The 23,831-nt window shown below is 46.4% G+C and overlaps 2 protein-coding genes across 3 annotated transcripts; one reads left to right on the top strand and one right to left on the bottom strand.

Moving 5' to 3' along the window:
- The first annotated feature begins 10,619 nt into the window (after positions 1 to 10,619).
- On the top strand, positions 10,620 to 13,701 carry LOC133900929 (uncharacterized). 2 transcript variants are annotated; one of them, XR_009906614.1, is made up of 3 exons: positions 10,620 to 10,914; positions 12,644 to 13,479; positions 13,617 to 13,701. XR_009906614.1 is itself a non-coding variant. In XM_062342232.1 (2 exons), exons 1-2 carry the CDS (start codon positions 10,699 to 10,701, stop codon positions 13,043 to 13,045), a joined length of 618 nt encoding a protein of 205 aa, XP_062198216.1. In that variant the 5' UTR covers positions 10,620 to 10,698; the 3' UTR covers positions 13,046 to 13,529. The 2 variants fall into 2 exon arrangements, 1 of the variants encoding a protein (XP_062198216.1); XM_062342232.1 differs by lacking the exon at positions 13,617 to 13,701 and having other exon boundaries at positions 12,644 to 13,529.
- A 5,358-nt stretch (positions 13,702 to 19,059) lies between these two features.
- LOC133900598 (uncharacterized) lies at positions 19,060 to 22,491 on the bottom strand. The gene is made up of 5 exons (XM_062341790.1): positions 22,311 to 22,491; positions 21,583 to 22,168; positions 20,936 to 21,416; positions 20,774 to 20,855; positions 19,060 to 19,719 (listed from the first exon to the last, which is right to left on the bottom strand). The coding sequence occupies exons 1-5, from the start codon at positions 22,365 to 22,367 to the stop codon at positions 19,462 to 19,464; spliced, it is 1,464 nt and encodes a 487-aa protein (XP_062197774.1). The 5' UTR covers positions 22,368 to 22,491; the 3' UTR covers positions 19,060 to 19,461.
- Positions 22,492 to 23,831: the final 1,340 nt, after the last annotated feature.

Below are 23,831 nucleotides of genomic sequence, written 5' to 3'. Positions count from 1 at the left end.
ATAATCTACTGCACTGGTACTTTACAGATTGGTGGAGTGCAAGCTGAAACCTATTGCCTGAATGTTCCGGAAAGAAGACCAAATGAGATTTGGCAGGTTGGGTAGCAGACGCTCTTCTGGGATGTGTTCATGCAGAATGTTTAGGCAGAGCTGCTTGGCTCTTGGCATCTGTGATGGATAACTCAGATTTGTGTCCCTATTTGGAGGCTGTCTTGGTCTCAATATTGGCAACCTATGTTGTTAAAAATAGGCCCATTCATGCGGTCCTTCCCTGGAGGCACTTTTGGTACATTGTACATCTGCTAAATGAAGGACTCAAAATAGCAGCCGTGATGTCCCCAATCTAGAACTTGTCACCATATGGTTCTTCAAGGGTAAAGGAGAATTTGAGATGATGATAGGAAGTTTATACATTGTATCCACAGAACTGTAGTGATTTAGACTGTGCTTAATTGGTAAGGGGTTTGGAGCCTCTCCTCTTTTCCAGAGTGGCCTTATTTGTAGAGTATATATCCGACAATAGTAGGTAGTCTATACAAGTTGTGATACATCCGATGGATGGGTAGCGAAGAAGTATATATTGTAGCATCTACTATATACTTCTATACTCGTATAAAATATACGAGTTGTGACACATCCGATCGATCTCCATCGTCCGTCTAAGTTGATCAAATAATCATCGTGCAAAATTAGATCCGTTTCTTCTTCCCAAAATACATTTAATATCTTATTATTTACCTTTAATGCCCATTATTTCCATGCAAACAAATATGTTACACAAAGCCATGCATGCATGTACCTTCTCACGTTCATAAATCGTCCCTCGTCGATCGAGCAGAGCAACCCCGCGATGGTGTCGTCCCGTTGTGTGCAAGACGATCATGGCGGGTGCTACGGCGGCCGCGAGCGCCGTCGTCTCGAAGCTCGGCGCCCTGCTGCAGCCTGCAGGAGCAGTTCGAGCCACCGCGGGGAGCCAAGCGAGACGTCGCGCTCATCAGAGACTTGCTCCGGGCGACGCGGGACCTCGTGTCGTAGGAGGATCAAGAGCGACACGAGCTGTCGCAGCCGCAGGGAGGAGACACCGGGCGCATCATAGAATCGATCCGGGCGATTTTGGACCGGCCTCCTGAGGCGCCGCCGCGCGGATGCAGCGGCGGGTTCATCCAGAGCGCCAAGAAGTCGCTGGCGATGACCACGACCCGCCGCCGAATCGTTTGGGAACTCGGCGACCTCAAGCGCCGAGCGATGGAGGCAAGCGAGCGAGCGACTCGGTATGTGCAAGAGTGGCAGAGCTGCTCCCGAGACGAGCAGAGTGCCCGTGGAGCCTTGTCGGGGTGGACGGCCCGCGGGACGAGCTCGCCAAGCTGCTGCTCATGGGGGAGGAGGATGAGAAGCCTGAGTCGGTGGCGCAGCTAAGGGAGTCGCCATTGTTGGATCCGGAGGCCTGGGGAAGACGACACTTTTGCGTAGGAGGTGTACCGCACGATCGGGGCATACTTCGACTGCCGGCCTGGGTATCGGTGTCGCCGAATCGCAGTCGGAGGGAGATTTTGCTCGGCATACGGCGCCAAGTTGAGGATCGGCACAGCGGCGAGCAGGGGCGGAGCAGTACCTCTGAAACACCTATACAAACCTCATTAAACATTAAGATAAATTCAGATAATCAAGAATTCTAGCCTTCTAGGTTAGGACACCTTAATTTGGCCCTAGGTGCAATTCCTAACTTCGGATTTCCTGGTTAGAATCTGCTACGTTTGTCTCTTTATTTTCTGTTTCTTAACTGGGCTTCATCTTTTTTTCAGAGGGTACAACTAAGACGCGTACATTAAATATGTGACGCCCGTTCCTTTTTCACGCGGCCCAGCCCAGCTCGTCAAATTCGGTCCAGTCAACGAAGCGCAGCCCAACCCAAAACTTCACCCGCGCTCACTGGCTGACAGCCGGGCCCCACCTGTCGGCGCTTTCGTCTCCACCGTGCCATGCCTGTGCCCACGCCTGCGCCTGCTCCCGCAACCACCGCGCGCGCGTCGTTTGATTTCGCCAGCACTCCCCGCCCCACGCGCCCACATCAGCGCCAGCAGCGCTCGCCCTCGCCTATATAGCCCCCCTACAGCACGCCACCACACCACCTCCTCATCTCGCCGAGAACCTGAGCGCCATAGCCGCCGTCGCCGAGCAATCCGTCGCACCCAAGCTTCCCCCTCCGCGTCTGAGTGCACCACCAGCATCGCCGAAGCCCGTGGACTCCGTTTTGCCACTCACCGACGTCTCTCCGCCGCCGGAACCGAGCTCGCGCCGATCGCCGGTAAGCACCGCCGCCCCCTCGTCGTCGTCAGCCTTTCCCGAAGCTCCCCGGGTCGATTGACCCCTTCTCCATCTCCACATGCCTCCCAGAAACCGTCCCGACCGCCAATTGTGTCATTCCGTCACCGCAATCATGAATTTTGCCGAACTCCGACCACCACTGTCCGCCCTTGCCATCGCCGACCACCGCCAGGACCTCCCCGGTCGTCGACAAGCCCTCGGTGAATACCCACGTGCCCTCCCCGTTCGTTTGCGTCGTTTCCCGTAGCGATTGGTAGCCTGTAGCGCGATTTAGCGTGTCTCCGGCGAAGTTCCCGCGAAGTTCGAGGCAGCGGTGCTGTTCTCCGATCGCCGTCGGCTCTGTCCCCCCCCCCCCCCCGATCAGCCTCGACCGTCCGATCTCTGATAGACGCCCGAGATTAGAACCTACCAGTACCCCTTCGCTAGCTAATTAGAAGCCGCCACGTGTCACATAAACCCAATTAGCTAGCCGAGCCACGTCAGCACATCACGTGGTTGTTTCTATCCTACGTGGCAAGCCACGTCAGCCCCTGAGCCCAGTCAGCCGCCATGTAAGCCAGTGACATCAGCATTATGCAATAAATAGGGTTTTTAGTACAAAAATAAATCCAGTTATTCTCTGAAATTAGGTAATCTTGCAAATAGGCCCCTAGACTCTACTATTTTCACAAAATATCCCTAGATAGTTCTGTTTTATGCATTTAGGCCCATGAACTTTAGGATAATTACAGATAGATCCCTAAACTTTTCACATAAGCCCCTAGAACCTTTTGTATTCACAAATTAGTCCATGTAATCTTTCAAAAAAGCCCCTGTAAGAGTAAAACTAGCATAACTTTTTCATATGAGCTCCGATTTAGGTGATTTTCGCGCTCCCGAGATTGTAGCATCGTGTACTTTCCTTTAGTAGCCTTTTTAGAGTTATTTGCCCATATTTTGTGTGCTGTATTTAGCTATTATGTTTGTTTACTTTCCGGTGTGCGCAATGACTTTAGGAGACGAGTAGTGTGTCAGTCTTCAAGACCAAGCATTCGAAGACTTCGAGCAGCCTGCATTTGAAGGCAAGTGTTCTTGATCACTTTGATACAATTATATTACATTATAGTTTTATTTTCCTTACCTGCATGCTTGTTTAAATATGGAATCCCATGAGTAGGGTTTTATTAGAATTTGTGTGACAATTCCTTGTAGCTTCTGTTGGGTCATGAGACATGAAATGGGTAGATATACTAGTGCAATCAGGGTTGGAGTATTTATTAATTTTGACTAATGTCTATGAAACAAGTATTTGGAGAATGGTAATTTTGTAGTAACTTGAACTAGGGATCCCAACTAGATGGCTAGTATGAGGTGGAGCTACACAGCAGGGATTGTGTATGTTATTGTGTGAGATCCTAAAGACCGGTTTGTGAAGCCTGTTACCCGGCATAACAGCACAACCATGAGACCTATATGGGTACGGCCTGGCCAAGTAATTAGTGCCCTTCATATTCTATACGCACCAATGGTTGGTTAAGTGGCATAAGAGGGGGCCTCTGCAGTGGATGGAATCCCTGTTAGCGGTGAAACCTTAGTGTGTGCTTATAGATGTGGAGGCACTTTGTAACGGTCTTGTAGTGAGACCCCGGCTCTACACCCTGGAAGTGTAAAGCAAAACGGGAATCATGACTCGTGGGTAAAGTGTGCAAACTCTGCAGAGTAATAAAACTGATCGATCAGTCGTGCTCGCGGTTACGAGCGGGCTTGGACTTCTTCATAATTAGATGGGAATGCTAAAGGGTTGGTTTGGGTAGTCGGGTGGTGGAACCCCCGGTGAGTCGGTAGCTGGATATGGGATATCTGGTGAGTCTGGTAGTCGGATGGAATTCGATGAGCTGTGTTCTTTATTTGTTGGAGTTTAATCTAGTAAATAAGTTGCTAGGTTATTTGAGTCTTGTTTAGTTGGGTTTAGTCGCAATTATCCCAAGTCAAGCTTTTCCTTATCAATGGCCTACATGTCATACTTTTCCCCCACTTGCTGAGTACTATGTGTATTCATGTTTGCCTTCTTCCAAACTTCCGGATGCTGCTCAGAAGGTGAAGCTTTCGAAGACTTCCCGGACGATGGTGCTGAATTCTAGAAGGAGGAAGGCATCACTTGAAGACCATGTCCTAGGCTGGTGTTTCCCCTGGACAACGCTTGTGGATGGATGGGAGTTCTGCTACCGCTTGAAGATCTTTTAGAGTTTTCTTTCAGACCTTCGGGTCCTTTTGTAAGGAATATTTTCGTTATTAAAGACACATTTTATGTTATCACTGATGATGTCGCTACATGTATGAAAAACTTGATCCTATCATACATGTGGAATACATCTGGTTTATTTCCTTGAAAACCGGGTGTGACAAAATACGCATGCTATAAAAGATATTAGAAGGCATGAGAACTTCAATATGTGAAAATACGCAATACCATTAAATACGCACGTGTAAACATACCTAGTTTAATCCGAGCTACTCTAGACTCTACTGAAAAAATACCCAGTGTGACACCCGCGTGTTCGATCCTTGGGATCGAACTCGGGTGGGTAGGCTGTGGCTGTAGAAATTATTAGTTGTTTCCAGCTGCAATAGTTCACCGGTGCTTGTGTGGCAGCGGGCGCTGCAATTCGACGAAGGGTGTACTGTAATGTTCTTGTCCACGAACTTGGACTATTTACCCTGCAAGCTTAAATGTGTATTTGATCTTTTCTTTCCTCTTAAACTGTTATCTGCTACTTGCATAGCAATACTTTATCTGCCTAAGTGCAATAATACATCAGTGCGAGTATGGCATCACCATAAGTTTACTTTAGCCAAAATTTATTAATGCTGAGGCCTTCTAATTTGGATTTTGGACCTTCATTGCAGAAATGCTATTCTTGGTATTGCTGGGATGCAGAAACTTATGTCAGATGGTACACTGCTCCAAGCTTTTGACTCAAGATTGAAACTATTATTTCTTCTACCTTGCTCCTTGCACTATAATAGAAAGAATTCTCCACCTATTAAAATAATAGACGATTTTCCCATGTTTCACCACAAACAGGAGCGAAATTGTCACATCCAATTTTCAAAGAACAAACCAAATACATTCCACATGTATGCTAGGATCAAATTTTCATACATGCAGTGACTTCATAAGCGATAACATAACAGTGTCATTACATAACGATAAGGTTCATTATAAAAGAACTCGTAGGTTTTAAAGAAAACACTACAATAACTTTCAGCAATAGCAGGTCTTCCATCCATCCACAGCGTTATCTGAGGGAGCGCCAGCCTACGACATGGTCTTCAGGTCAACATCTTCTTTCGCATAGAACTCGGCTCCTTTGGCGGGGATGTCCTCGAAATCCTCACCTTCTGAGTAGCATCAACCTCCTCGAAATCCTCACCTTCTGAGTAGCATCAAGAGGTTGGGAGAAAGCAAACGTGAGTACATGGAGTACTCAGCAAGTGTGGAAAAATATGATATGAAGGCTTAAGATAAGGAAAAGCTTGACTCAGATTGACTGCAACTATACAAGCTAATCTAGGACTCAAAAGATATAGTAAACCTATTTACTATGTGTGATGACATCAACATTAAAGGGACAGCTCATCAGATTCCATCCGATTACCAGACTCATCAGATATCCCATATCTAGCTACCAATTCATCTGGGTTCCACCACCTGACTACCCAAAACCAACCATCTAAGGTCCCCACTAATTATAAAGAAGTTCAAGCCTACTCTTGATCGTGAGCACGGCTGATCGATCAGTTTTATACTCTGCAAAGTTTGCACACTTTACCCACGAGTCGTGATTCCCGTTTTGCTTCACACTTCCGAGGTGTAGAGACGAGGTCTCACTACAAGGCCTTTACAAAGTGCCTCCAAATCCATATGCACCCACTAAGGTTTCACCGCTAACAGGGATTTCGTCCACTGCAGAGACTCCCTCTTGTGCCACTCAATCGTCCACTGGTGCGTACAGAATAAGGAGGATATCTAATTAATTAGCCAGGCTGTACCCATATAAGCCTCGTGGTTGCGTTGTTATGCCGGGTTACAGGCTTCACACCGATCCTTAGGATCTACAACAGGTACTTGCACATCACCCAATACACACACAACAGCCATACCAATCAAACCAACCTGCCTAGATCCCTAAGATCAAAGTTGCTATAAAAATTACCCAAACCGGTTCATGTTGCATAGAATCATTATTCAGATTAATATTTAACCCACCCAACTTGACAGCACAACTAAACATTTGTACCCTTGACACTCAAACTATAACACAAGCGATAAGGACAATAGGGAAAATACTAGTAAACCCTAAACATGGGATTCATATTGACCAGCATGCATTTAGAAAAATAAAAGCTACACTTTCCTACAATGGGGTCAAAGTAATCAAGAACACTTGCCTTCAACCGCGGGTTATTCAAACTCCTCGAACGTCTGATCCTGCAGGTTCACAAACTGCTCGTCTCTTATAGCAATCACGCATACCAGAAACAAGCAAACACAAACATTTAAGAACAGTACACAAAACAGTAGTAATGCACTATAAAAAGATTACTATCATTCGTGTGTAAATGGAGTATCCTTCTTCATGAAGATGATAAAATCATGACGGACAGCGCCTCAGCCCAGCTTCAGGGGTGGCTGCGTGACTTCAATCCGACTCCCGGACCCGTTTCAGATGTGGGCGAGATCTTACTAATGCAGCCAGCTCAGATTGTAATAGGCTAGTTTCTCCTTTTGGTCCTGTACTGCTCGCTGGAATCCCCAGTTTTTCTGCTTTACTTTGCGCTCATCTATGTGGCGTTGTATACTCTTTTAATTGGCTTTCAATACAAGCCAAGTTATTCTCCTCTTAAAAAAGGGATTTGGAGCCTCTCCTCTTTTCCACAGTGGCCTTATTTGTAGAGTGTTTTAAAATAATACCCTAAACCTAAAATCACAGTTTCTTATTTGGTAAAAATCAAGAGAAATTGGTTTGGGCAAAAACACAAGCACCTGGTATGCAGGATATACAAGAGCCTCACAGAATGCAGCCAGCGCCACGATTAAATTCATTGCTCAATTGTCAATAGTACAACTGATGCCACAAGAATGGAGAACACCTAGATGCAGATGCGACTGATGAAGTAATGCAAGCGAAACGATTGATACATTGGAACGGTAACGTAGTTTTGTGGGAGCCGGAGAGGGAGCAACTCACCGGTGACAGATTAGCTCAATCACTCAGCAAGACAACGCTGCAGGGGACGGCGTAGGCACCTTGCGCACACAGGCGAGGCAAAGCATCTGCAGAAAGAACAGAGAAATCAAGCAAACAATCAGAGCCAATACACTCTGATCTGAGCAGAGGACGAAGGGACTCGAGAAGATGAACCGTGGAGCTAACGGCACGAAGCCGAGGGACCGACCGTCGCCGCTGCTCCACGCCCCGTGCTCGCTCTCACTACCCCGCTTTGGAGCTCCGCATCCGCTGCTCCCTCCCGCTCACCAGCTCCAGCACCGGGGCACACGAGTCACCAGGCACCACACCATGCCGTCGCACGGGAAAGCGCCGGCCGCCTCTGCTGCCGTCAGGGCGCGACATGCACGTAAGGTGGTTGGCGCGGGAAGTGTGCACATGATGCAGTGGCAGCACAGAGTGTCAGCGGGAGCGAGAAGGGGAGGCGCGGCGTCAGGGCCGAAGGGGAGGGAGATTTGAAGGAGCTAACTAAATTCGAAGACACATGGGGCAAATTCGTAATTTTGGTAGCCATTAAATTCCCGAGTTTGAATTTTTTTTTTCTCCCCTCTAAAACACAGGATTACAAATTGTGGCAGTGATACTTGGGTAATTTTCACATCTTTTTAGAAAATAGAAACTGTTCTAACCTTTGGATCATAGGATCCATACAACCTTACAACCTTAGTCCTCTTATTACATCATATCAGCTCATGGCTGAAAATTGAGGAAAGGGAAATAACTTCATAGACCATATGAATATGGTAATCACCTGACACACAGTCTATTTGTCGGACCCCTCCTTCGGGTCACCTTATGTAGCTCATACCAGCCCCAAGATCAGTAGCTGGTACACACAAATTTCTAACAGAAGTGGACATCATAGACATACATCAATTAAATACGATAATAGGGTACAACACAGAGTTCATTACAATAAAGGCCCGTAGGTATAAATAAACAAACCCTTACAGCACAACGGAAACAACGCAAAAGGGACTCATGCCCTACAGGCAGCTTGAGTATAGACGAAATCAGCTTCTCTATTCATCATCTTCCCTTTCAACGAAGTCGGCCTCTGAATCATCTGGGTCCACAATTAGCAAGTGTGAGTACATAAGATACTCAGCAAGTCCTACCTCAAGGAAGAAATATTAGATGCATATGGGTAGATCAAGGATAAGGCTGTAGAGTCTTTTAGGTATTGCAGAAAGCTAGCTTTTTTGATGCAAGATTCATTTTACAAAGATTGCCTTAAAAAGCATTTCTGAAGAGAACACGTAAGTTGAGCTTATGGGGGGGGGGGGTTGATGGCCCTGGGGAAATACTTCCATCCCACTAGTTCCCACAAATCTTTTGCCAACGAACACACAGTCCAGGATGCTTAGGGCACAAAGCCAAACTCTTCTCTTCGAAAACACGGGCACACTGCCCACTCACACACCAAGGAGGTACTCATGCCAAAAAGGTAATCATTGTGACCAAACCATACCATGTCCTTGACCGAGGATATATCTGGATAGGTTTAACACTCTGCATAGGTTGTACACTTTATCTACAAGATATGCATAGGCTCCCACCTTAGCAACTGGTGAAGCTACCATAATGAGGTGGAGGTGCGGATGGGGGGGCGGAGAGGGGCGAGGTGGCGCAGGGCACGAGAAGACGACACGAGGCGGCTGCACGGGGCGCGAGGACCACCTGCGACGTGTGACAACGGGACGGCGCGGCGTGACGCTGGTAGGACGCCGGGGTCAGGGGAGGGGAAGGGAGAGGAGGAAGAGAGAGGAGAGAGAAAAATAGGACAATCAGGGATCTAACACTATTACTGAATCATCACCTTATTTTTGGTGAAGAAGTTGATTCCAGCATTTAATACATAATGTAGACGCAAATAATTTCAAATTATGAAAGTATATATCCTACAATAGTAGGAAGCCTAATTAAAGAAAAAGGAATATCTTTTTTTTGGAAGTACAACAAGGGAAGCCCCTGCTGAAAAAAGGAAAAAAATAATAATATCTTACAAGATATTTCCATGCAAACAAACGTGTTACACAAAGCCATGCATCCATGCATGTACCTTCTCACGTTCATAAATAGTCCCTCATCGATCGAGCAGAGCAATCCCTCGATGGTGTCGTCCCGTTGTGTGCAAGACGGTCATGGCGGGTGCTACGGCGGCCGCGAGCGCCGTCGTCTCGAAGCTCGGCGCCCTGCTACAGGAGGAGCCACCGCGGGGAGCCAGGCGAGACGTCGCGCTCATCAGAGACGAGCTCCGGCGACGCGTGGCCTCGTTCCGGATATCATAGAATGGTGTCATTCTCTGTTCCGAATATCTTTCAAACAAAAAAAAACCACTCTTATGAAATCACTTTAGAAATTAAAAACTACAAATTATTATTTAACAGACTCCTATTAATTTCACTCTGCGAGCTCTACCAAACAGATCTAAATTATATAAAAAAAAACTTTTTTAAGACAAAGAAATAAAAGGAGTTTTTTTTGAAAAAAAAAATTTAACACTAAGTTACAAGTTGTAGTATCTGAACGTACGCGCCCAAACGCACATCATACTCTACACACACATATCCTAAAACGTACGCTAAACCTACAACCTATACGTATGTCTACTGAAAAGATTTACAAAACCTCAAACTTCGTAAGCAAGGAACACGTCGTGCTCCCATTATAGTCCACGGGTGCTTGAGGTTATCAGAAAAAATCTATTTACAGGAGTAAGCCATAGCACGCATACCTTAAGACGCACGCTAGATGTATAATTTATACACACGTCTACTAGGTAGATTTATAACGTTTTAGACTCAAACACATTATACTCCTATTGTAGTCTTTAATGCTGTAGACTGTCTGAAAAAGATCTATTTACACCCGATTAGACACGATGGGAACATCAACCGTTCCTACCGCTGCTATCAGTGCGTTCTCGAAACAAAAGGAGTTGTACATGTTGGAGATGGAAAAACCAAATCTTGAGGGCCCAGTTCAGCCCAACCAAAGCGAGCAAACCCTTATCAGGCCCAATTAAATAGACGGAATCCCACTCGTATACCCTAACCAACATTTGTCACGCCGCCGCCGCCATCGCCGGCGGCGATTCTCAATGGCCGCTCCTGCCTTCAGCGGGAGCGCCGACGACTCAGAGGACTACTCGCCGGCAGCCACCGTCGTCCGCTTCGACCCGCCGCCCCCTCTCCTCCGTGCGCCCGTCCCCTCCCCCGCCCCCGGCGGCGAGCCCCCCGTCCTCGCCTTCCGCGACGCCGCGAGCTGGCAGGCCGCCTGGGAGGCCGCCGAGGCCAGCCTCGTCTCCCAGTGCAAGGTAACCCCCACCTGATTTCCTCCTCGATCGTACACGTGTTGTCGGAAGCGTTGAATTTACGATGCGCGCAAGCAATGTGAGTTCTTGAGTGCATCTCACAAATGGATTAAGCGTGCGGAGTGTGGTTGTTTCGTGAGGCAGATGCCAGAGGCCAATACTAATACGAACACTGGAAAGTGGAAGCCTTGCATGTGAATATGTGATTTTGTTTTGTTCTTGCAGCTGGCCGAGTTACCTCGCGCTAGTTATGCGAGGCAGTAAGTTTAGCAGCTGCAGACATCGAAGAGGGCAAACCAGCTCCTGGCCACTGGAGTTTAGTGGTTGGGGTTGACAATGCTCCATAACATTGTATGATTCACACGCAGGTTTTACTCGTGCAATGTTTTCTTTGCAGAATGCCGATTAAGGAGTCGGTAACAGTAGGCTAGTTGATCTCATTCAAATGGACTAGTTTTGTTCTACCTTGTCCCGTTTGCATTTTTTTTTCTTTAAATGTAGTTTTCAGTTTTTACTCGTGCAATGTTTTCTTTGCAGAATGCCGATTAAGGAGTCGGTAACAGTAGGCTAGTTGATCTCATTCAAATGGACTAGTTTTGTTCTACCTTGTCCCGTTTGCATTTTTTTCTTTAAATGTAGTTTTCAGTTTATCCCATCTGTCTGAACTAGCATGCTTTTAGACATCTAGTGAAATGACAATTGACTTTGTCTGAAGATGATGGATTGTATGCTGGTGCTGTATCTTTTGGGAAAACAGCCTCCCCTACACTTTTTTTCCACAACATTACCTAGGACCAATTATACTTAGTCTACACAATAATATTGTACTTTTCAATTAGACGAGTTATGTTTTCTCTTATTGTTTTCTTTAGCTTCCCAATTATGTATGCAATGCAACCTATGTTCTCTTCTTCGAGCAAAAACATTCACTTCTGTTCTGTCTAAAATGCTATTGGTTATTCGTTTCATCGCAAAGACAAAGGCAGTTTATTTTCCTTTTGTTCTTGCTCTTTCATGTCTAAAATGCAAGGTATTTGATTTACCATTGCAGCTGGCCGAGTTGGCTGGCTCTAGTTCTGCCAGCCAGTAAGTATATCAGCTGCATACATTAAAGAGGGCAAACCAGCTCATGGCTACTTAGCTTTAGTTGTTGTGGTTGACACTGCTCCACAGTACACATGGAAAGTGGACTTCTCGGATTGATATTGGCATCTAACATAATGTCAAGAATGAAAGAGAGAATTCATTATTCGCATTTCACGATATTGGCATTTAGGAAGCATTGTATGAGATCTTGTAATTCCTCCGTATGATATCAGCCTTTACTAATAATGACTGCATTTCCTAGCAAGCAGAATTTATCAAATTTCACATCGAAGTATTGTTTATCAGGAATAATACCGTCAAGCAAACATTGTTTTATTTTTATGAAGAGTTGTACACATTGGTAAATGATCCCAGAAGTAAATTCAAATTGTCTCAGATCTAGTTATGCTGCTTTGGAATACGCATATGACAAGTGTCTATATTATGCATTTCCTGTAGTATAAGCATTGCTTCCTGCAGACCTGAAAGGCTGAACTTGTTGTATTTCATTTGTGTTGCATATATCATTCACATTTCACACCTGCTTCAGTTTGTGTGGTGTCCTTAATTTAGTAATTCTGTTTCATTAGAGACCCGTTTTCCTCTCAAAATGTAATAGACAATATGTTGATGGATAACTTTGCAGGCTGGTGCACGATCAGGATGTTCAATCACTGCATCACGCAAATGCAGGCCACCCTTGTGGAAAGGCTTATTTGGAGCTGCACCGACTGATTATCAAGAAAGAGAGAGGTGTGAAGAGCGAGAGATGGCCACTTGTCTCGAGGCAGCAAAGGAGGCTTGCATTAAGTTTGCTAAGGAAAAATGCATTGCACCATTCCGAGATGCAAGGATTGCTTCCAATGGTCTCCTGGAAAATACAGATTTCGTTGTTTGGGGTGCTGGTAGTAACAAAACATCATCGACATCATTGTATGTTCTGAACAGTCAGTACTCATTCAATCCTGATCCTGGTATGACAAACTACAAAGGAAGTGACTTGCTAGATAGCTTATCATCTAAAGACAACAATAACTCTGGATTATGACTGAGGAAAGATGTTACAGTGGTCAAGACGTCATACTAGAATTCGGAATTAGAACCATCAATCAAATCATGGAAAATTTATGGTCCAAGGGTGGTGGTTTCATGCCATGTTGGTGGTTTTGTTACTGAAGTTGGTTCAATGGCTAGGATAGTGAGCAATAAATTTATGGAAATGGGGGCAGAGGATAAAAGACTGGAGTTTTGTTGGTTGAGAGCAAGTGCGGGGATATAGTGGAAACCATAACGTTTGAATATTGTACTTGTTCGGATTGTTTCGTTCTGTGCTTGATGTAGGCACAACACAACATGCAGAGTGCTTCTCTGTATGCCAATTGCTGAAAAATTCATATAGCTGTTGATGTTCACCTGTACAAAATTCCGTTGTATCTATGAACTCTCAGGATATGAAGGAAGGGAAGTGCAATTCTTCCGGAGGTATGTACAGTATCAATAGTTTTTTGAATTTTGAAGGAGACTTTCGCTTCCATTGCAGCTTGATCTGTGAAGCAATTTGTAGCTCTTTAGGTAGTAGCCAAGGGCTCCTTTTTTAACTTGTGTTCTCATATTCACAGACCTACAGTCCATGACTTGCACGTTCTAATGTTGGCGCAAGCTACATCCAAATTAATCTATTTCAGGCTCATGAGAATTGATTTTATGGCAAGAAAAACTTAGCTATTAAACTCATCAAGCAAAGTGCTGTCTGTAATTCAAGCCATGCATCCTTCTTTTGTACTACCTCTCTGCTTAGCACTTGAAAATCTGTATAATCGTTTGGCTGCATATTTCTTTCTCACTCCGTGGCTTTCTCTGCATTGGTCTGTTGCTGAAAACAGAGTCAGAAATGTATGGGCGATTTCAGTTTCAGGGCATTCATGCGCTCGAAATGTTTTCTCAAAACAATGTCACATAGTCACATAGAGCACCTCTTGAGCACCTGATCAGAGAGCATCTGGACATGGACATCTAGATGTTGTAAGATGTATGAGGTACATGTGGGCCGTGACAGACAATGGAGGTGGTGTGACATGAGATTGTCAGTGCAATCGGTGATGCAGAGGGAATCCCAGGTTTGCTGATCTCCAGTCGATGCTCCCTAAGGTGCTGACACTAAGTCAATAATCTGCTGTTGGGTCTATCACAATTCACAACGTATAAATTAAAGGGAGTTTCTAGTTAGCTGATGAAAGGTTTAGGCACTCTAAATATGTCAATTTTTTGACCTTTTAATCTAAATCAGACGCTCCAGATTTGTCTAAGATTCATATAGATACATAATCCTAATTACCCTCCCATATTCCCACTCGCCGCCGTAGCCTCCCAGCCCCTTTGGCCTCCCACTCACCGCTGTTGTCGCGGTGCTGTGCATCCTATCGGAGCACTGCCACTCATTCCTCCTTGCTGAGCTCCACGCCTCCTCCACCACCCCTTTCCTCCTCGAGCTCCCCTGCCTCCACCATTGCCACACCCAGCTTCGGCGCCGTCGCCACCGCTAGAGTCGCCGTCTTCGCGACCACTCTCTCGCTAACCTATCAGCTATGCTCACCCCTGCCGCCACCGCAACCCAACCGGCGGTCCACCACCACTCGCGGTGGGTGGCACCCCCGTCGCTTCGCTGTTCCGCTCACCGCCGGGCCGGTAGCCTCCCCGAGCCTCCCTTTACCGCCAGAAGCCACAAATCCCTCCCTAAAAAATCCGAACCCTAACCCAACCTCTAACCCTAAACTTCGTCGGATTTCATGGTTCACCGGAGATGGAGGTCCAACATGAATTACTGGGCAAGATTGTGATGTCAGTAATTCGGTAGATTTCCCCCCAAGAAATATGTCGACAAATATCTAGCAAATTTCTAAATTAAACTAACAAAAAATGTATAATCGCCATCAAAATCCCATGCCAAAGCATCCGCGACGTGAAAACTTTATCCTCCATGAAAAGCATCCCTTGTTTCTGAAAGATCTGTGAAATCATTTGCTCTCTGCGAAGAGCATCCTCTCGTCCACTTCTGGTAGATGGAATCATCTCCATGCCTCCCAATGCTACTTGTGTAGGAGGAATATATCTACTGACTCCGGTCAGTATACAGTCAATGTACAAAGTCATATAGTGGTGGTGGAGACCAGCAACGGAAAAAAAAAAGATCAGTGATAAATGATAGGTAATTGTGATATAGTTTAGCCACATATGTGTACCTGCCCACTATAGCGACCATGGATGCTACCTTCGGTGGGTCGTACTCGTAGTTCAAGCATACGAAGAACCTCCTGTCTAGGTGTTTGAGAAGTCGTTGGACTTCCTAAGCTTACAAAAGTCTTTATATAGTTGGGACCAGAGACCATTTTAGTAGGAGTAAAAGAGCTTTAGGACTTTGGTTTCGTTGGAGAAGTTGCCTCCTGGATTGCTATTTATACTAAAAACTCATGTCAGTTCATGGATTGAGTCCACGGTAAATAGTTGGGGCAAGAAATTGATTGCTCTGCCTGGAGTGGCCTGAAAAGCCTACGTTTGCAAAGGCTATCTCTAAAAGTCTAGATCTGAAAAGTCTATCTCTGAAAAGCCTATGTCTGAAAAGTTTATCTCTAAAAAGCTTACGTCTAAAAAGGCTACGTCTAAAAAGCAGGCATCTAAAAAAATCTACGTTTGAAAAGCCTATATCTCAAAAGTCTAAGACAAGCGCCATTTAAAGTTAGGTTTACCGTTGTACTTAGGGCTTAATGTTAGCTTTATCGTCGTACGTAGGGTTTAAGGTTAGGGTTAGCGTACCACGTATGATTTATCATTTTAACATGACAGAGATCTCTCCCTCCCCCATGCATCTATAAAAGTCTCCCTTAACTTCCAGCCAAAGTCATAACACTCAATAATGACTAGAGGTGGAAGAGGCAGGATCAAAGGCTACGGGGAGGGCACCAGTGAGATGGTCAGGTTCCTTTGGTCCCAGTGCCTACGACTCACCACTCGACAACTTCCCTTTGCAGGGAAAGAATGAGTTCCATCCACCTCTTCATCTTAGGATGTACAACCATCCAAATGAGCAATGGCCCAAGTGCTCCTATGGATGTGACTGTGTTGTCCAGATGTATGATGGTAGCATTAATGGGGGCGTCAATTTTTCTGATGTCCTTTTGGGAGGTTGAGAGCTCTAACAATTTTCAAAATCATATTTTTAGATAAATTAGTAACAAATATGTACATATTTGCAGGACTCTGACGACGATAATAACTGTCGCTACACGAGATGGGTCGATCCTCCTGCTGAACAGAACATCCAAGATTACATCAATCACCTCCGATACCATATCTTCGACTTGCAGCAGGATATTGATGCTATTCCAATTCCTCGTGAGGAGGATGAGCCAGTCATACACCTCAATGATCCTACCATATGTGTCGATCCGTGGCGCCCGTGCATGTGCCACAAAAAGTATGGTTCTCCTCCTCCTTCACCACCACCAGCACAATATGGTGATGACGGCTACTGAGAGTCAAGGTCATCCTCATAGTTCATTCTAAGCCAGTATGACTAGAACTATTGTACCTCTATGTGTTGCCTTAGCTTTCTACTTTAATGCCTTGCACCATGTTTTTTCAATTGCAATAAAGGTTCATCCCATCATGTAACATAGCAGTACAACAGATTAAACTACCACGTAGTACTGCCATGCAATTTTATTAGCAAAGTTGGAAAATAATGAATACAATAGATCCTACTGCATGGATTAGGGATTTTTCTCTTCTTCTTTCACATGCCGCTTCGTGCTCTGCTTCTTCCTGGTGACGCAGAAAAGTTTCACGCCTCTTTAGTAGTTCCTCACGTCTCTGAAGTTTATCCTCCTGTCTCCTTAAAATGTCCTCTCGCAGACGATGCTTCTCTTCCCACCTTTGAAGTTCCCAGCATGTCACTTGTGTTCATGTCCTTGCCGCTAACGTTCTTGTTGGTGCTCTTGGCGTGCCTCTTGCCGCTGGCATGCTTCCTACACCACGTGCTCGTACTCACGTTTGGTTTCAGCATCTCTGATATATCTCCTAGTGTAAGGTAGCCTCACCACGTCGATCCATTCCTTGAAGCGACAATGCTGTGGAAGATAAACGTGACGTTAGGAGTGTTATTCGTAATATAAAGTTCAAATGTGTGAACAAAATAAAAAAGAAGAACACACCATAAAATCATCATCAAGATCCGAGAACACATGAAGAACCGCCTACCAAAAGTGCCGCCTACCAAAAGTCTCCACATTAAAAGATGTCGACATCCGAGCTCGGTTGTCACACCGACAGAACAGACGTTCATGCCAGTTTGGTGCTCCTATGGGATGGTTCCTTAAGGAATCCATGATGCTCTCCTCCTACTCTGCACTACTCTTCCTCCTCTTCCCTCATGCGCACGACTCTGCTATGCTCAACGGAAAGTGAAGCAATCTAATAGGGCGACTCCCCCTGACTTGCGTCGTGGGCATTCATACAAGGGTACAAGTCGGCACACTAAGTGCTGGCAGGGCCTGTTGGCATACCTACCACCGACAAGTACCCCTATTACATTACTCACACAATAAAAGATGAGAGCCACCACAAATGGTAACACTAGATGACAATACCAGCTGGTCGGTATTTCAATTGCCGATAGAGTGCTATTTTAGCAATTGACCTTAAACATATATTATTTTTACAATTTTCTAATACAAATATTATTTAAAAAATCCAAGTGTAATGGTCGTTTGGCTTCACTAACTCTCATCATGCCACGTGGTCGTCGCCGTCTCCATCTACCTGTCCCTTCAACCTTGACCTGTCCTTCCCGTCGACAATCTGGGAGCAACAACTGGATTAGGTGGTACTCCCTAGAAAGAGCCTGCACAATGCTGTTCTTCTAGCACGATCATCTGAGCAATAAGCATGCTCTTCTGGCTAAACAACAAGTGCAATATTATAGGGTTGGTACGCACTCCCTAAAATGGATTTTTTGCTTTTTAACCATTTTTAAAAACAAATTTACAAATGAACCTTTTAGAAAACTTTGTTTAGAAACAGACTTTTTTTTTCACGACGCTATGTACTCTAACGGTGTAGGTCTATTACATTGCGCTATCACCTTTGGCGCCGTTCTATGCCACGTAGAATATGCGTTGTAAGCTTATGGCTGACGTGGCTTAGCACGACACCATGTTTTATGGCGCCGTAGTTATGTTGCATGACGTCAGAGAATGTGACGTCGTGCTACGGTATTTAGAGTCAGTTACTCTTCTTTCCTTGGCCCTCTCTCGCCCGTGCAAACACCACACATACACAACACCAGATTGTGCCATAGCTGTCCTTGCCCGTGTTGCCATCACCCATGCGCATGCGCCACCAACCGCTCATGCGCCTGCACTGCCAACCAGGGGGCACACAGGTGTCGAGCACACAAGCGTCGGGATTAGACGACACAGGGCACAGGGGCGGCGAGCGGTGGCAGTATGGGGCGTGTGAGTGAGGGGAAAGAGGATCTCTGCTAACTTCCTATTGCCCATGTCTACATGAGCGTGGGAGAGGGCTGGGGAAGAAACGGTCTAGCTACTACTAAGCACGGTGCCAAAGGTCGTGCATCATGCAATTTAACTACGACGCCAACAGACATGGCGTCGTGCTAGGCCACATCAGTAACAGGCATCCAACGTAGATCCTACGTGGCACTGCATGACATCAAAGATTGTGACGCTGTGCCATGGATCAACTATGCCCCCAATAATGGCACCGTGAAAAGAGTCCATTTCTAAGAATTTTTTTTTCTAAAGGTCCATTAGCAAAAAAAAAAAGTTTTACAGAAGGGCTAAAAAGTAAAAATTCCACATAACCTGCACAACGCTGTTCACGGCATATCTAGGCAATGAGGAAATATTCACTTTCTAATTCATCATAACTGTAAATATTACTACTCCAATCTGAGTGCATGCAAACAAGCGGCCAAATTGCTTGTGGCAGCGTGAGACATGAACCAGAATGTGTTCCGCACCCCCCCCCCCCCCCCCACCCCAAAAAAAAACCATGAACTCTGATGCCTCAATTCTGCACTTGACCAGGAGTACTTAATTTGGGATTACCATTGTCAGTTGTCTTGCAAAACAGGAAGTTGCTTCTCCTGCAGGTTTTGGTTGTTGACACTGTTCTTATTGTTGTTGTTGACCAGGGAAGTTGCAGGCGTGACACCAGAGTAGTGAAAGAACTCAAGCACCGACACAAGAAAATAAAGAGAGGAAAAACCACTCTTGATGTCTGAACTGCGGATCAGCATTCAACAACCTGGTATACCACCTTACTACAAAGAATCACAGCTTTTTCATACATCTCATCAATTAATCTCTCCATCCTGGTTCTTTGCAAATCATGCCGATTTCGTAAGAAAAGAACCTCCTGAGTCCCGATCTTCCCCAGAACAGCTGCCTAGTAGTAGTTCAAGAGGTTGCCACTGACGATGTTGCTATTACAGGGGAAGCAGCCGCAGGAGGATGCGTCGCTGCCCGGCAGATGACGGTGGTGGCTCGTGGCCCTGAGACGCCGGACGTTCTCAGCGGCGCGCCGTAGCTGCTGCAGGTGCTGCGCCTGAGCCGTGGCATGCCATTCCTCAGCGCGCCGGTGCACGGTGCTCATCCGCCTCATCAGTTTCTCCTCCAGATTCGACCGCATCTTCTGAATCTTCACCTGACGAGCAGAATAAAAAAAAAAGTGTCAATAATTGTGACTCGGAAAATTGTTCAGCTTTGCAATTGGGCTTGATGTGTGCAGTATGCCTAGGGCAATGCAGCACGGAGGGATAAGTTTAAAACTTTGAACTTAATGACTGTACAAGTATACATTGCATATGCATTGCATTGGTAGTAGTATATTAGTACCACAAATCATCATAATATCACCTCAAGCACATGGCTTGATCATAAATTATGGTTAGGAGGATATTATATAGCTTGGCGCTCTCGGATCGAAGTTCTTCACATGGCTTTGAGAATGGTAACTCAAGTCAGGAATTACAAGACCAGTGAAAGAATTCTGATGAGCCGTGGTTATTAAAAGGAGAGGGAGTAACATAGAAAGCAATGAACAATCATGGTTCCCACCATTCTAGACAACTCGGATTAGCAAAGCGACATGAAGTGGCGGACAAGAGTTTGCAGAGGATTAAACTCCGTTGGAGGCAGTGAGAGGTGAAGAAACAGGGAAATGACAGAGCTCTGATCTAATCCCAACCTTCTACTGTAATTAAAAATTCTGAAATTTCTCGGTGCTCGGAAAATACCGGGTTACTTGTTAGTAAGCCTGAATTCAAACACATGGTTTCTGAATGGTCCCAATCCATTATGATCACAATGCAAGTTTGAACTGGATGTAGTATAAAAATGGATATGTAGATGCAGGATTTTAATTTTAGTAACTTTGCCCAGTTTGTTCAACTGGTTTCAGACTCCCAGTAGCATGGTCAGGCAGACAGGGTTCAGATGCCATGCCTGTACAAAATATTGAAACAGGCAACTATTTCTGTGAACACTTGATGCAGATCAGTGGACTCATAGGGCTCTCAAAATGACCACATATCTTTCCTAGCTAGAATTGTAACAGTACATCTCTTTAGACTAATATTGGCAACTTTAATCATTGAAGAATAGTTAAAAAATGAAAATTTGACTGCAGTTTTATTATCACCCTCTAAAATTTATCAGAAAGATTTATGCAGTAAATTGGTACCAAAATTTAGATTTACCTCTAGCTTTCTTGATTGTGCTTCAGCTTTGGCACTCTCCAGGTTAATCCAAGCCTGAATCTTTGCCTCTTCCCTCTGATACCTAAAAAATCAATCACACGTCATAATATCACGCCGAATCTTGTTTCCACAAATGCAATGTGCAATGCAGTGGGCACGGACCTGATGCAGCTCTTGGCCCTGTCATCGTCCTCCCACCGGCACTCCGCGCCGCCAGCGCGTTTGTCGCACGATGGTCCACCGCCGGCGCCGGCAGTGGCCTCAAAGTGCCTCAGGCTCTTGGACACCTCCTCTTCCTCCTCCTCCTTGGAGCTCCAGTTGACGAGCATGGCGTCGAACCGCGCGCCCAGGTCCAGTTTCGCAAGGTGGCAGTCCGCCAGCTCCGAGATGTCCATGCCGCCGCCGGTGTACGGCACCAGCGGGCCTGACCGGCCCGCCGGCGTGTTGTGCCTGACCGGGGAGGTGCTCTTGATTGGCGTGTGGCATGAGCTGCCCAGCGGCGTCATCTCCGTGCCAATGTCCCTCCGGTAGTCGACGGCAGCCACCGTTTGCACCGCCGTGCCCTTCGCCAGCGGCGGTTCGCAGTACGAGCTCCGGAACACGAAGTTCTCCTTGGACGGCTCCTCGTTGTCGGTGAACTTGTCTGCAATGCAATGCGGCATCTTGCAAGCTCAGCAATTTATCGATGAACAAATTCCAATGCCAATGGTACTTCTTGGTAAATTAAGAACAAGAAATCCTAGGTGAAAAATGCTAAATTTCTCGGCAAATTAAGAGCAAGAAATCCTGTGAAAGAATAAAAATCTCACCTTTGAGGAGCACTTCAGCCGGTGGCGTGTACAGAGCGAGCGCATTGGCATCCACCGACCTCCTCACCGTTACCGGCGCCATCTTCTCCTCGTCGCCGCCGCCGCCTCTGTGACCCAGCCCGCCGCTCCGCTGCCTGGAGAAGGCGGCCTTGCCATTGCCGCCGTGGTGGTCAGAGTCGGATGACTGCCGCAGCCACTTCTCCGCGTCCTCCCACTTGGACGGCACCGACCTCCTCGGGGCGACGAGCTGCTGATGGTGTGCAGGGCTTGTGAAGAACTGCAATGGCCGCCCCGGTGTCGCCGGGACGACCTGCTGCACCTGCGGTTCTGCTCGTCGCCTCTGCGCTGAGGCCGTGGAGGATGAGGAGGATGAAGTGGTCGAGGCCTCGTGGTGATGGCCATGGCCGTTGCTGCTGCTGCTGCTGCTTCTGGTCATGGTGGCCATGGGGAAGGAGGACCTGACGAACTCGGAGGTCTCCTTCAGATTGAGGCTGCTGAGCGGGTCACTGAAGGTGGGCCCAAATGAGTTTCTGCGTCCTCTTTCTCCTCCATTTGCTGTATCAGCTCCTACTCCATGGAATGAGTTCTGCAACGAATCAATGGAACAAAAATGTTTGTGAAATGGAGATGAGAAGAAGAAACCATCAAGAAACAGCTTCGAGCTTGCTTTGTAGCTGATCTTGCTGGATCAGGAGAGCAAGTGGTAAAAGGGTGTGCTTGCCACTTACTCCTCTTGTGGAGGGCAAGGCTGAAGAAGGCTGGAGGTAGGGGGAGGAGGACTCCATGGAAGTGTGTGTTTGGTTACCCAAATATGAGCTCCACACTGACTGGGCTTGGCTTGCTTCAGCTGAGAAGTGTCTTCGAGTATGAAGCACAAAAGCCAGGTCTTGTTTACACTTAAAACAAGCTTATGTGCGCTCCTGGCTATGAACCAGGAGGTCCCTTCTCTGAAATCTTAATAAATGTGAAGGACTGATAAGTCAACTAGAGGGATAAATAGGCCCTCATCAATTTCTTAGATGGTATATTCTATTTTTTCACTCAATGCACATATCTTCTAACCGGCTAAGATCACATACTCACATAATCACTTGTCTTATTTCATTGACCACTTTGAATGTACACTGCAATGCAAGTCAGTTATAGCAAGCAGTTTTGACCCTTTCATCACTCGCTCCTGCAGTCCTGGTAGCTGATTCATGCCTAGTGCTGTTCTGGGAGGTTGCTCGCATCATTAACCCTCCTTGCTCGCCTATATTTTTACTGCTGGTTGTCGTTTGGGCAGGGTCAGGACTCGGGAGTCAGGACCTTCTAGCCTCTCGAATTATACACACAATAGGCAATAGCTGCACTAAATCTAATCACCTTCCTAAGCGCAGAGATACCAGCGCACAATAGGCCGGGCTTCTGTCAGAAAGATGACCAGAAAAGATGCTGCTGCGAGGATAATTACGAGTTTATTTTTCACTCCTTCCTCTGTAACCGCAACTGCTCTGCCTCTGAATCTCTGATGATCAGACAATTACTGTGCTGCCATTTTTATCTTTTGACCTTGGGCCAACACATTCTGTTTTCTGAATCACCGAGGATTGAGGAATCTTCTCCATCATCATTTGGTGTGAGGCAATGGGGCCAATAATGTTAGGACCCTTAGGAACGATATGGATTTAGTGTCTGGATATTCGTGTAGTGTTTAAGCACAAAGTATACAGGAGTTCGCCGCCCGCATCAGCCGGGACGTCGCCGCCGCCTACAAGCCGTTGTCCTCTCCAAGTTGCCCATCATCTCCCGTGCCCTCTGCTATTTGTTACCGCGCAATACACAGACAGTGCCGTATGGGCCACTCACACCACCCAGTCGCTACTTTGATATCTCGAGTTGGGCCTGCGCGTGCGCTGGTTGCGGCCCATGTCTTCCGGTTTGCCACCTTGGTCCAGCTCTGCTTCATCCCAAGCTTCCCGCCGAGTCGTCCTCCTCTGCTCCGTGTTCTTCAGCGCCTTCGCGTCCTTGTTCTTAAGAACCTCCACGTTGACATCCTCCTCTCCTTGTGAACCGGCTTGTCCCCAAGCCGGCGCATCGGGATAGCGGCGACGCAGATCCTCCGTGTTCTCCCAGGTAGCCATGGAAGATGGCCAATGAGACCATTTAATCAGCACTTGGGGAACCACTCGGCCCGCCAACGAACGCAGACGCTGATCAAGAATCATAGCAGGGACTTGTGAGTCAAAAGAAGTAGTTGGCAAAGACGA

This window comes from Phragmites australis, chromosome 19 (assembly GCF_958298935.1).
Source record: "Phragmites australis chromosome 19, lpPhrAust1.1, whole genome shotgun sequence".
Lineage (NCBI taxonomy): Eukaryota > Viridiplantae > Streptophyta > Magnoliopsida > Poales > Poaceae > Phragmites > Phragmites australis.
The sequence above is the reverse complement of the archived record's forward strand: the minus strand, read 5'-3'. Positions and strand labels throughout refer to the sequence as shown.

Bases quoted from the DNA above. Each gene is read 5' to 3' on its own strand.
- LOC133900929 (XM_062342232.1), top strand. From the start codon at position 10,699: ATGGCCGCTCCTGCCTTCAGCGGGAGCGCCGACGACTCAGAGGACTAC. The intron at 10,915-12,643 runs GTAACCCCCACC...ATAACTTTGCAG, and splicing joins GCCTCGTCTCCCAGTGCAAG to GCTGGTGCACGATCAGGATG.
- LOC133900598 (XM_062341790.1), bottom strand. From the start codon at position 22,367: ATGGAGTCCTCCTCCCCCTACCTCCAGCCTTCTTCAGCCTTGCCCTCC. The intron at 21,417-21,582 runs GTGAGATTTTTA...ATTGCATTGCAG, and splicing joins GGCTGAAGTGCTCCTCAAAG to ACAAGTTCACCGACAACGAG. The intron at 19,720-20,773 runs GTAAATCTAAAT...TCTGCTCGTCAG, and splicing joins CACAATCAAGAAAGCTAGAG to GTGAAGATTCAGAAGATGCG.